This window comes from Trichosurus vulpecula, chromosome 4 (genome assembly GCF_011100635.1).
Source record: "Trichosurus vulpecula isolate mTriVul1 chromosome 4, mTriVul1.pri, whole genome shotgun sequence".
NCBI classification, from domain to species: domain Eukaryota; kingdom Metazoa; phylum Chordata; class Mammalia; order Diprotodontia; family Phalangeridae; genus Trichosurus; species Trichosurus vulpecula.
Window position 1 is genome coordinate 429,809,079 of NC_050576.1, and position 12,903 is coordinate 429,821,981.

Here is a 12,903-nt window from a genome sequence, read left to right on the forward strand (position 1 = left end):
TCTATGTATACTCCTTCTAACTGCCCTAATAATAAGAAGGTTTTTAGGAGTCATAAATATTATATTCCCATGTAGTCATATAAACAGTTTAACCTTATCAAATCCCTTACGATTTCTCTTTCCTGTTTACCTCTTTATGCTTATTTTGCATTTTGTATTTGAAACTCAGATTTTCTATTCAGCTCTGGTATTTTCATCAGGAACATTTTAAAGTCTTCTGTTTTATTGAATGTCCTGTTTTCCACCTGAAGGATTAAACTCAGTTTTGCTGGGTAGGTGATTCTTGGTTGTAATCCAAGCTCTTTTGCACTTTGGAATATCATATTCCAAGCCCTCTTATCCTTTAACATAGAAACTGCTAAACATTGTGTTATCCTGACTCTGGCTCCACAATATTTGAATTGTTTTGTATTGGCTGTTTGCAGTATTTCCTCCTTGATCTGGGAGGGCTGGAATTTGGCTAAAATATTCATGAGAGTTTTCATTTGGGAATATCTTTTGGGAAGTGATCAGTGGATTCTTTCAATTTCTATTTTACCCTCTGATTCTAAAATATCAGGGCAGTTTCCCTTTATAATTTCTTGAAAGACAATGTCTAGGATCTTTTTATCATGACTTTCGTTAAGTTATCACTCCTACATATATTTTCCAGGTAAGTTGTTTTCCAATAACTTATTTCACATTATCTTCCATTTTTCATTATTTTGATTTTTTAAAATCATTTCTTGATGTCTCATAAACTCATTAGCTTCACTTGGCCAATTCTAACTTTTAAAGAATTATTTTCTTCAGTTAGCTTTTGGACCTCCTTTTCCATTTGGTCAATTCTATTTTTTAAGAAATTCTTATCTTCAGTGATTTTTGTGCCTCTTTTAATATTTGGCCTATTCTGTTTGGTAAGGTGTTATTTTCTTTGCTACTTTTCATGCCTCCTTTACGAAGCTGTTGACTCCTTTTTCATTATCTTCTTGTATCACTCTTATTTCTCTTCCCAAATTTGCCTCTACCTCTCTTACTTGATTTTTAAAATTTTTTTCAAGCTCTTCCATGGCTTGAGACCAATTCTTACATTTCTTTGAGGCTTTGGATGCAAGTATTTTGACTCTGTTTTCTTCTTCTGAGTGTGTTTTGATCTTCCTTGTTAATATGGTAAATTTCTATCTTCAGAATTTCTTTCTGTTGTTTGCTCATTTACCAGGCTATTTCTTGACTTTTAACTCTATACTAAAATGGGGCTCTATTTCCCAAGTGAAGGGGGCACTATCCAAAGCTTCAGGGTTTTTTTTGTGAAACTGTGTTCAAAGGTAATTCTAGGGACAAATTTTTATTCTTCCAAGGTGGTATGATCTAGGGAGAGATGTGTCTACTAATCTTCTGTACTGTGCATTGGTTTGTGAGCTTCACAAGTATTCTTTTGAACCCTGGAACTGTGACAAGGGTCCCTGCACCCCTGCTGCCACAAGCTCTGCTGGGCTAGTGCTCCACCTCACACTGCTACTAAGACCCAGGACTGTGACCAAGGTATAAGTATAGGCAATGCAAGAGTCCTGCCCCTGGTGCCAGCAAAGTGATCCCTGTAAATCTCCTTTGACCCATTGTCTCATCCCCTTACAGTCTGTGGGCTGAGTGGTATGTAAACTGCCACTGCTGCCACTGATTCAGTTGGCCCAATGAGTCTGTGCTGGTACAGCCTGAGCTGGACTGTGCTCCTCTCTCAGTCTGGTGCAACAGATCTTTCCTGTTGACCTTGTCTTGGGCTGGAATATTGTTGCACACTGTCTTTTTGTGGGTTCTGGCATTCTCAAATTTGTTTAGAGGCATTTGGAGGGGCTTGGGAGAGAGCTCAGTTGAATCCCTGCATTTACTCTACCTTCTTGGCTCCACCTCCTATTGGTGTGTTCTTAGCACTGTTCAGGGAAAATGGTTCCAGTCACATGCAGAAGAGCCACTGATTCACATTTACATTTCCACAACAAAGATTGCCCATTTTGATGAATTCACCAACTCAGAAAAAAAACACTTACCTCAGATATACCCTTAAAGCAGGAGGAAGGGAGAGAACAGGGAGGAGAATAAACATTCGTTAATGCTTATTCTAACACCTACTTTGTGCCAGAGTGTGTGATGAGCCTTTTACAAAAATTATCTCATTTGATCCTCACAACAACCCTGAGAGGTAGTTGCTATTATCATCCCCACTTTACAGTTGAGGAAACTGAGGCAGATAGAGCTTAAGTTACTTGCCCAGGGTTACAGAGATAGTAAGTGTCAGAAGTGGGATTCCTGACTCAACACTCAGTGCTCTATCCACTGCACCACCAGCTACCCCTAAAGATCTAAAAGGCCATCTCCTTCTTCTAATCATTTATTCACCAAAGAAACATAATCAGTAATTTGATATATTCAGTGTACCTACCTGTTAGAAGTTAGTGTCCTCTGCAAATGACCAACACTGGTTATCTTAATCTTGTCAATTAATAAAATGGCATTCTGGTTAAACCCCACCAAAACCCAGGAAGCTCTGAGTAGCTAGTTGTGTCCTGTCCTCCCCTCCTCTCCCCTCCCCTCAGCCCCTGTCCTCCCTTCTTCTCCTTCTCCTCCCCTGTCCTCACTTTCTTCCTTTTCTCCTCCCCTGTCCTGCTCTCCCCTCCTGTTCTCCCCTTCTCTCTCCTCTCCTCTTCTCTCCGTTTGGCTCAGCTCTGTTCTCGTATCTCCTAACTACAAAATATTCTGATTAATGTCAAAGATGGATTGAATTGTGTTGGCCTCTCCAAGATTCAGTTCCCTAAGAAAAGTACTTACTAGCATCTCCCATGGCCCAGCCACCACCATGAATGTAAAACACGGCTCTTCTCATCGTAGACGACTTTTGCTTTGGCTCAAAGACTCGCACTGGAACTTCATTGAACAGAGTATCTGTCACTGTGACATTTGCATCAGATATCGGTGATACTTCCAGGAGATGCAAAAGTGCAAAAGGTGGAAATCCGAGTATATCCAAAAGCACTGCCTGACATCCAAGAAACACAGTGAAAGATACAGTTGTGAGTTCCATATACACAAGAGTATGTCTCCCTGTTACTACTGTATCCCAGAGAGCCAATGGCAATATCTACATTGTAGAACTTTCAGGTATTCAGAATGTTTTACGTACATTATCTCATCTGACCCTCACAGTAATGCTAGGTGGTCAGTGCTTATTATTAGCTCCCATTTAATAGGAAAGAAGACTGAGGCTCATTGAGGTCACATGACTTGCCTGGCAGACACAAAGCAATTAAGTCTCAGAGGCAAGATTTGGACCCATGTCTTCCTGATACCAAGGCCAGCAGAGTATCTATAACAAACATACCAGCAGGGTTTTAGCTGTACAGCTGAATCTGCCTTGGCAATTTCAGAAGGGTTCCATTTCTTTTAGCTAAAATATTTGACAAATGAGAAGAAAAGACAGGTATGATGATACCAGTGCTGGTTGAGATAAGCAGCAACTAAGTGCATGAAATTTTTGACAAGAACAAAAATGAAAGGGAGCTCAGCTGGGGTCTCTGATGCTTTTTGCTTTGAGATGACCTCCCCTCTCTCCACTCAGTTTGTACCTTGTGTGTATCTAGTTGTTTAGCTGGAGTCCACAGCATTAGAATGAAGGAATCCTTGAGGACAGCCTTTTCTTCTATCCCCAGCACTTAGTACAGTGCCTGGCACACACTAGGTGCTTAATAAATGAAATTTTATTCATGATTCATTATCTGATGTCAGCACTCTGGAATTACAATAGCTGAAGTTCTACTTGTATTTTCCATGACTACCACAACTTCTTGAGTTGTTACCTTTGGTTCTATACCTGCGCTTTCCCTTGAGTCAAAGAGGTCATCAAGGACTCCTAATTTAATCAAGGAAACAAAGGCCAAACTCTTCAAGGCCATTTGATTGAATAAGTGCTAAAAGCCTTCCTTAATTACCAATACACTGACCTCTAACCATGTTTTCCATAAACCTCTTCTCAGTGACAGGATCACACCATACACTACCTGTTTACCTGGTTCTGGACCACACACAGCCACCAAAATCTTGAAAGTGAAAGTGAAAAATAAAATGATGGAAATGGTTGATGGAATGATTATTAAAATTTCTAAAATTCATTTTCAGCCCTTAACAAATCTCTCAACGTCATGATTTCATTTTCCTCTTGAAACCAAACTGTGAACTGGATTGTTTTTCCTCTTTTTCCCAGTTCTTTTGTGTGTAACCTGTTACGTTACAGATAGAGATGGTTTACAGATGCCTCTGGATCGTGTCTGGCCTGAATGTGTATTGTTTATTGGCTTCTGACTAATTTTCTGCTTTATCTTGGTCCTGATGGACGAGTCTGACCATGGCACTTCTTCTCCCAAATCCTTTGGTATCTCCCTTTGAACTATATGAAAGGGCACAAAATCTTCAGCCTGGCATTTAAGGCCTTCCACAATTTTTCCGACCTTTCTAATTTCTATGCATTTTCACTCTACTCACCTTTATGCGATTATGAAGACTGGCTTGAAGGTTTGTCAGTGAGTTAAAGAAGGCAAAAGTAGCCATTTTTCCCAAGGTTTGGGATAAGCCTGAGAAAGCCAGGGGCTATGGTTGCTGGTGTTATTCATGACATTATTCAGTTAATTTTATTGATTATGTTAATGACAACCCACATTTCAATATGCTGGAAAGGTTGCGAAGTAGGTTTCCTCTGACCATGGGACTATGGAGGGAAGCCCTTTTATATCTATTTCGTAGGATTAAAAAACAAAACCCAGGAATATGTGTTGTGGTCCCACATGGGGCGCATTGTTGTGTATGAGTAAATAAGTGACAGATTTGTGATTGAGTGCTAGCTCTGACTATGAATCCAGCACTTTCCCCATAAAACTGCACCAATGTCATTATTTATTTTTATTTATTTTTCAAGTGTGGCCATTTATAGTTGCCTATGACTCCTGGATAAGCAAGGAATAGTCATCTCTTTGCACATGTGACTCCCCAGCTAAATGCCATGAAAAAGTCATATGTATGCAAAAAAAAAAAGGTTTTGACAAAATCCAGTGCCAGTTTATGTTAGAAATACTAGAAAGCGAAGAAATATCTGTGGGGGTGAAGCCAAGATGGCGGCTAGAAAGCAGGGACTGGCATGAGCTACCCACGGAGCCCCTCCAAAAACCTATAAAAATGGCTCTGAACCAATTCTAGAAGTGCAGAACCCACAAAATAGCAGAAGGAAGCAGGGCTCCAGCCCAGGACAGCCTGGAAGGTCTCTGGGTGAGGTCTATCCCGCACGGAGCTGGGAGCGGAGCAGAGTGGAGTGCAGCACAGCCCAACATGGGCGGCACAGACCAACCAGACCAGGAGCTGTGTGGAGTTGGCCCTAGTGCCCTGAATCAGTGAGCTGCAGCAGTTACCAGACTTCTCAACCCACAAATACCAAAGACAACAGAGAAGGTAAGTGGGAAAAGCTGCTGGGGACAGAGCTATAAAGGAGTTTGAGGTTTGGCCACCGCCCCGGGGGCAGAGGAGGTGGGGCAGCTACAGAACTACAGCTGCAGTTGCTTCCAGCCCCAGGCCCACCTGGTGGGAGGAATTAAGTGGCTAATCAGAGCAGGAGTGAAGAGCCTGCTGAAGATCTAAGTCCAGTCCGGTTTGGGGAAGGAGGAGTGCTGGTGTGGCAGAGCTGGCACATCCCCTCAGGCTTGGAACATAGTTCTCTTAACTCTAAAAGAAGTCATACCCAGCTGAAAAACTCAAGGGTCAAGTTAGTTGGCTAGGAATATGGCCAGGCAGCAAAAACGCACCCAGATTCGGTCTCAGACTTTGGAATCTTTCTTTGGTGACAAAGAAGACCAAAACATACAGCCAGAAGAAGTCAACAAAGTCAAAGAGCCTACAACAAAAGCCTCCAAGAAAAACATGAACTGGTCTCAGGCCATGGAAGAGCTCAAAAAGGATTTGGAAAAGCAAGTTAGAGAAGTAGAGGAAAAATTGGGAAGACAAATGAGAAGGATGCGAGAAAACCATGAAAATCAAGTTAATGACTTGCTAAAGGAGACCCAAAAAAATACTGAAAAATACACTGAAGAAAACAACACCTTAAAAAATAGACTAAATCAAATGGCAAAAGAGCTCCAAAAATCCAATGAGGAGAAGAATGCCTTGAAAGGCAGAATTAGACAAATGGAAAAGGAGGTCCAAAAGACCACTGAATAAAATACTACCTTAAAAATTAGATTGGAGCAAGTGGAAGACAGTGACTTTATGAGAAATCAACATATTATAAAACAGAACCAAAGGAATGAAAAAATGGAAGACAATGAGAAATATCTCATTGGAAAAACCACTGACCTGGAAAATAGATCCAGGAGAGATAATTTAAAAATTATTGGACTACCTGAAAGCCATGATCAAAAAAAGAGCTTAGATACCATCTTTCAAGAAATTATCAAGAAGAACTGCTCTGATATTCTAGAGCCACAGGGCAAAATAGAAATTGAAAGAATCCACAGATCTCCTCCTCAAATACATCTCAAAAAGAAATCTCCTGGGAATATTGTCGCCAAATTCCAGAGCTCCCAGATCAAGGAGAAAATACTGCAAGCAGCCAGAAAGAAACAATTTGAGTATTGTGGAAACACAATCAGAATAATCCAAGATCTAGCAGCTTCTGCATTAAGAAATCGAAGGGCTTGGAATAAGATATTCTGGAGGTCAATGGAGCTAGGATTAAAACCAAGAATTACCTACCCAGCAAAATTGAGTATCATGCTCCAAGGCAAAATATGGATTTTCAATAAAATAGAGGACTTTCAAGCTTTCTCAGTGAAAAGACCAGAGCTGAATAGAAAATTTGACTTTCAAACACAAGAATCAAGAGAAGCATGAAAAGGTAATCAAGAAAAAGAACAAGAAAAAGAAATTGCAAGGGACTTACTAAAGTTGAACTGTTTTGTTTACATTCCTACATGGAAAGATGATGTGTATGATTCATGAGACCTCAGTATTAGGGTAGCTGAAGGGAATATGCATATATATATATCTTTATGTATATATATGTATATGTGTGTATGTATGTAGATATGTATGTGTGTGTGTATATATATATATATATATAGAGAGAGAGAGAGAGGGAGAGAGAGAGAGAGAGAGAGAGAGAGAGAGGGCACAGGGTGAGATGAAGATGAAGGGAAGATATCTAAAAGAAATAAAATCAAATTAAGGGATGAGAGAGGAATATATTGAGAGAGGGAGATAAGGAGAGATAGAATGGGGTAAATTATCTCACATAAAAGTGGCAAGAAAAAGAAGTTTTGTAGGAAGAGAAGAGAAGGCAGGTGAGGGGGAATGAGTTAATCTTGCTCTCATCAAATCTGACCTGAGGAGGGAATACCATACATACTCATTTGGGTATCTTACCCCACAGAAAAAAAGGAGGAAGAAGATAAAAAAAGAAGGGGGATGATAGAAGGGAGGGCAGATGGGGGTGGAGGTAATCAAAAACAAACACTTTCAAAAGGGGACAGGGCCAAGGGATAAAATTCAATACAGGGGGATAGATTAGGAAGGAGCAAAATATAGTTAGTCTTTCACAACATGAGTATTGTGGAAGGGTTATACATAGTGATACACATGTGGCCTATGTGGAATTGCTTGACTTCTTAGGGAGGGTGGGTGGGAAGGGAAGAGGGGAGAGAATTTGGAACTCAAAGTTTTGAAAACAGAGGTTCAAAAACAAACAAAAAAAGTTTTTGCATGCAACTAGCAAATAAGATACACAGGCAATGGGGCGTAGAAATTTATCTTGCCCTACAAGAAAGGAAGGGAAAAGGGAATGGGAGGGGAGGAGGGTGACAGAAGGGAGGGCTGACTGGGGAACAGGGCAACCAGAATATACACCATATTGGAGTGGGGAGGGTGGGTAGAAATGGGGAGAAAATTTGTAATTCAATCTCTTGTGAAAATCAATGCTGAAAACTAAATTTAAAAAATGCTACGTAAAAAAAAAACAAAGAAAAAGAAATACTAGAAAGCATAGCAATATTTAAAATTGACGTTTCTTCATTACGATAAATTTATCTATGGAAAATGAAGAGCCAACATTCTTTGGAAAGGGAAAAAAATGAACAGCTTTTCCATTAAGGTCAGAGAGAAAGCAAGCATATTTATCATCATCATTATGACCTAACATAGTATTCAAAATTCTAGCCTTGCAATATGACAGGAAAAAAAATCAAGAGAATAAACCCAGTTATAGCGGAAAGAAAAACATCTTTTTGTAGATGATGTGATCTAAAGAGTTGAGTAAAAAATAATTCAAATATTAATTCAGCAAAGTTACAGGATATCAAATAATTCCACATGAATAATTAGCATCCCTGTATATCATTAGAAGGAAGAGAGAGAAAAAATTCCGTTTATAATAACTACAGATAGTAAAAGCATTTGGAAGTATATCAGCGAGACACATGGGAGCTAATGGAATATAACTACAAAACACTCTGCAGAAATAAAGTAAGACTAAATAGTTGGAGAAATAACAATTTTGCATATTCTGGCCATGCCAATATAATAAAAATTACAATGTTATCTAAATTAATTTACTGGTTCAATATCACAGTAATGAAATTACCAAAGGATTACTTTATAGAGCTAAAACAATATGTTTATATTTGTAGAGTTAAATAATAACAGAATTCATCTGGAGGGCCACAAGAGTAAGGAAAAGAATGGCAAAAAGGTGGAAAGGAAGGAGGCTAGAGTTCAAACTATGCTACAAAGTAGAAATCACCAGAATGATTTGGTACTGGTTGAAAAAAGAGAGATAGGTCGATCCGTGGAACAGACTAGGTATACAACATAGAGAAGGAAATGAATCTGGTTGCCTCATGTTGGGTAATTACAAAAAGCCTAGCTGCCTGGGTACAAACTCACTATTCAACAGAAACTGCTAGGAGGAAATCAAACATCTGGATAATGGAGGGAAGATTAAAAGGAAAGAATTAGAAGTTAAGAGAATGCCCATCTATTGGGGGATGGATTGAATATGCTACACATATGCTAAGAGAAAAGGGGGATGGAGCCGTTAAGACAAATATTTGGAGAAATGGCCACTGGAGGAATTTGTTTCACTATTTCATTTTTTTTTTCAAATTAGGGATTGTTGGGAAGGAGAGGGGATGAGGCAGGGCTAAATATTTAAAAAGAAAAGCAAGAGGTACATAACAAATATTTACAGTTTTATGTGCAATCCATGTTTAGTCTACTATGATACATGGAAATTCTCTTTTATTTGATGTTGTTTGGAATTTTTATGAGAAAAAAACTCCATCCATACTCAGTTTCTCCTCTTCCTTCTTCCTTCTCTTCTAAACCCTCTGCAAATTGGCTTCTACCTTCTTCATTCAAATGAAGTTGCCCTGTCCAGACTTAGCAACAATCTCTAACGTGCCACAGCCTCCTGGCATTTACGCGGTGCTCACCCTTCTTGAGGTCTCTCCAGTACTTGGCATTGTTATCACCTGTTCCTGGATGCTATCTCCTATAGAGTTTTCATGACGATTCTGTTCTGGTTGTCCCTCTACCTGGTCAATCCTCCTCAGGCTCCTTAGCTAGTTCTTCTCTCCATGTCATACCTTGGAATTCTTGGTTTCACTTGAAGTTCTCCCCTCTGCCCTCTTTGAGTTTCTCTGGATACTGCCTCACTTGTTGATCACATCAGTCCCAATGGATTTAGTGATTGTTTTTGGGCAGATAATTCCCAGATCTCTATATTCAGTCCTAGGTTCTCAACCAAGCTACAGTTACTTGTCACCAGTTGCCTTTTGGAAATCTCAAACTCAGTATCCCATAAACATCTCAAACACGACTTGTCCAAAATAGAACACATTGTCCCACCCCAAAACGAAACACTCTTTGGAACTTCCCTACTACTTAGCCATCATCCTGCCAGTCACTTAGGATTGCAATGTCCATGGCATCCTCAGTTCCTCATTCTCTCCCAATCCATCACCAAATCTTGCTGTTTCTACCCTCAAAACCTCTCCAGCATACATCTCCTTCTCTTCCCTGCCTCCAGTCTATCATGTAATAAATTCTACTTTTGCCAAATTTTCATAAATTAAGAAACTTCCCAAGCATGTACATTCCTAGTCATGTTCTTTCCTCTGCTCAACAACCTTCAGCTAACCCCTATTACTACAGGATCAGACATAAAGACTTTTGACCTGTAAAACTCTTCACAATCTGACCCCTACATCCTTTTCAGTCTTTTTATACTTTATTTCCTTCACACAATCTCTAATCCAGCTTTGTTGATCTTCTCCCTCTTCCTTTCCCACAATCCTATTTATGCCTTTGCACAGGCTTGCCCCCATTTCCAGAATGTTCTCCCTTCTCTCCTCTGTTTCCAGTGTCCTGGGATTGCTTGAAGATTTAACCCAACTACCGCCTTCTTCAGGAGGCCCTCTCCATTCTCCCTTGCTTATCCCCTCATAGAGGAGGCTAGAGCCTTTGGCTGTCTTCTCTCTTCTATGAACATAGTTGTTTGCAAGTTGTCTCCCTCTTCTGATTACATGCTTCATAAGGGCACAGACTGTCATTGCCTTCCTTTGCTTCCCTAGTGCATAGCATTGAGACTCAAACCTATTAAGCAATTAGAAATTCCTTGTTGAGTGAATAATTGTGATCCAAGATTATTGTTTGAAGTGTGCAATTGGGTGCCATATAGAACTGCCCAGGTCAATAAATCCAGCATCTTAGAAAGGGTGTCGATTGTTCAGTCATTTTGGTCATGTCCAATTCTCTATGACTCCATTTGGGATTTTATTGGCAAAGATACTGGAGTGGTTTGCCATTTCCTTCTCTAGTTCATTTTACAGATAAAGAAACTGAGGCAAACAGGGTAAAGTGACTTGCTAAGGGTCACCCAGCTAGTTAGTGTCTGAGACCAGATTTGACCTCAGGTCTTTTTGATTCCAGGCCCCACACTCTATCCACTGAGCCACCCAGCTGCCCCCTGCCAAATTTGTGACACCTAAGACCAGAAAAAGGAATTGGCCATCAAGTACAATCTACTCCACCAACATTTCCACAACCCAACAAGCTGGTGCCCAATGCCTATTATGGCAGGACAAGCTTTTAGGCACAAGAGATCTAAAGACAAAAAATAATCTCTCCTTGCCCTTAAGGAACTGAAAGCTTTTATCAAGAGGAAACAATGTGTGCAAAGCAAAGTGCAAATGGGAGAGTTTGAGGAGGGAAGGAGCCCAAGTAATGAAGGGGATTGTGAAAGGCTTCCTCTGATAGCTAAGTGATAGGCAGACAGATATAGGTAGATGAATAGATACATGATAGATAGGTAGATAGATAGATAGGTGGATAGATAGGTAGATAGATAAAATAAATGGGTGGATAGATTGACTAGTAGACAGATAGAAAGATAGAACAGAAAGATAGATGAAGAGACAGACAGAAGATAGACAGAAAGATGGAAACATAGATAGAAAGAAAGAAAAATAGACTAGAAGGCAGACAGAAAGACAGAGAGATGCACAGAATGACCATTTATTAATTGCTTGCTGTGTACCAGACACAGTGTTAAGCACTAGGATATAATTGCAAGCAATCAAAACAACTCTTTCCTTCAAGGAGCTTACCATTCTAAAGAAGAAAGGAAACATATAAAAGGTAGCCGGAAAAGGGAAGACTACAAAAAAGAGGGAAGGTATGTATGGTAGCCTGGTTGGAGTTAGACAAGATAAGAAAACCATTCATCATTATGTAACTACACAGGTTCCCAAAGTGCGTGATACCACCCCCTGGGGGTGCTGGAACAATTGAGAGGCAGTAGTTGCCTCAAGTGTAATTGGGGGGCATCGAATAAAAATAATGGGTGGTGGAAGCATAAAGAAAGAAGAAAAGAGAAGAAAATTTTGAAAAACCTTTCATCCATGTTTCATCTATTGTATAACTGAGTTAAAGTCGTAGTGATTACATTATTTTCCAAATAAACACACAAAATGCAAGTTATAACTGATTAGGGGTCAAGTCCACCAGCAGGTCTTAACAATCAAGTGTTGGCAGCTTTACACAACATCAGGAAGTCCATCATGCATCAGCGGAAATATGTGCATGTAATGACTTGTTTACAATATGATACTATTGGTTACATAATGCAATGTTGTGTCACCAAAATTTCAGTGCAGGAAAAACCCACAAATTTACAATAAATTATTAAATTTAATATGTCATTTTGAAAAAAAATATTTCATAATTTTTTGAAATGATGCAAATTTCCATAAAAACAATAAAGAGTTAAAGATTTCCAGGGGTGTGCTGAGTATTTTTTAAAGGGGGCAGTAGGTCAAATAACTTTAGGAACTTCTGCACTAAACTGTCTATCTTTGGTAGGAATCTCAAGCTAGATCGCTTTGAAATATTCTGCTTTTTTAAAAAAGAAAATATTTTAACACTGGCAAATACAAGAGTGCCAGGTCCCTGGGAAGTGTTCTCATTTTCCTTCCTGGCAGCATTTCACTTTGACACACAGAGCTGACCAAATTCTCCACTTACCACTTGGATGTGAACTCTAACCAGAGCCCAGGCAATCATCACTTTCCATGGTTGTTCGATGTTTTCTGGGACAGGAGTGTACACAAAGTAGGCAAGAAGGGCACAAGAAATCAGCAGGGACAAAGGCTTCTTTCCCATGTTGCTGCTGCTGCTGCTGCTGCTGCTGCTGCTGCTGCTGGTGCTGCTTCTACTTCTGCTGCTGCTGCTGTTCCTTCTCCTCCCCCTTCTTCTCCTCCTTCTCCTTCTCCTCCATCTAGTCGTCCTCCTCCTACTTGTCCTTATCCTCCATCTCCTCCTCTTCCTCTTTCTCCTCCCTGA

At 39.9% G+C, this 12,903-nt stretch overlaps 1 protein-coding gene across 1 annotated transcript in view; it reads right to left on the reverse strand.

Annotated features, from left to right (window-relative positions):
• LOC118849113 (arylacetamide deacetylase-like) overlaps positions 1 to 12,795 on the reverse strand; it is a 33,112-nt gene extending 20,317 nt beyond the window's left edge. The window contains exons 1-2 of the mRNA XM_036758200.1: positions 12,586 to 12,795; positions 2,803 to 3,010 (exon numbers count right to left, since the gene is read on the reverse strand). Of these exons, the coding sequence (XP_036614095.1) occupies positions 2,803 to 3,010; positions 12,586 to 12,723 (346 nt within the window). The 5' untranslated portion in view covers positions 12,724 to 12,795. The remainder of the gene's footprint in view (positions 1 to 2,802; positions 3,011 to 12,585) is intronic.
• Positions 12,796 to 12,903: the final 108 nt, after the last annotated feature.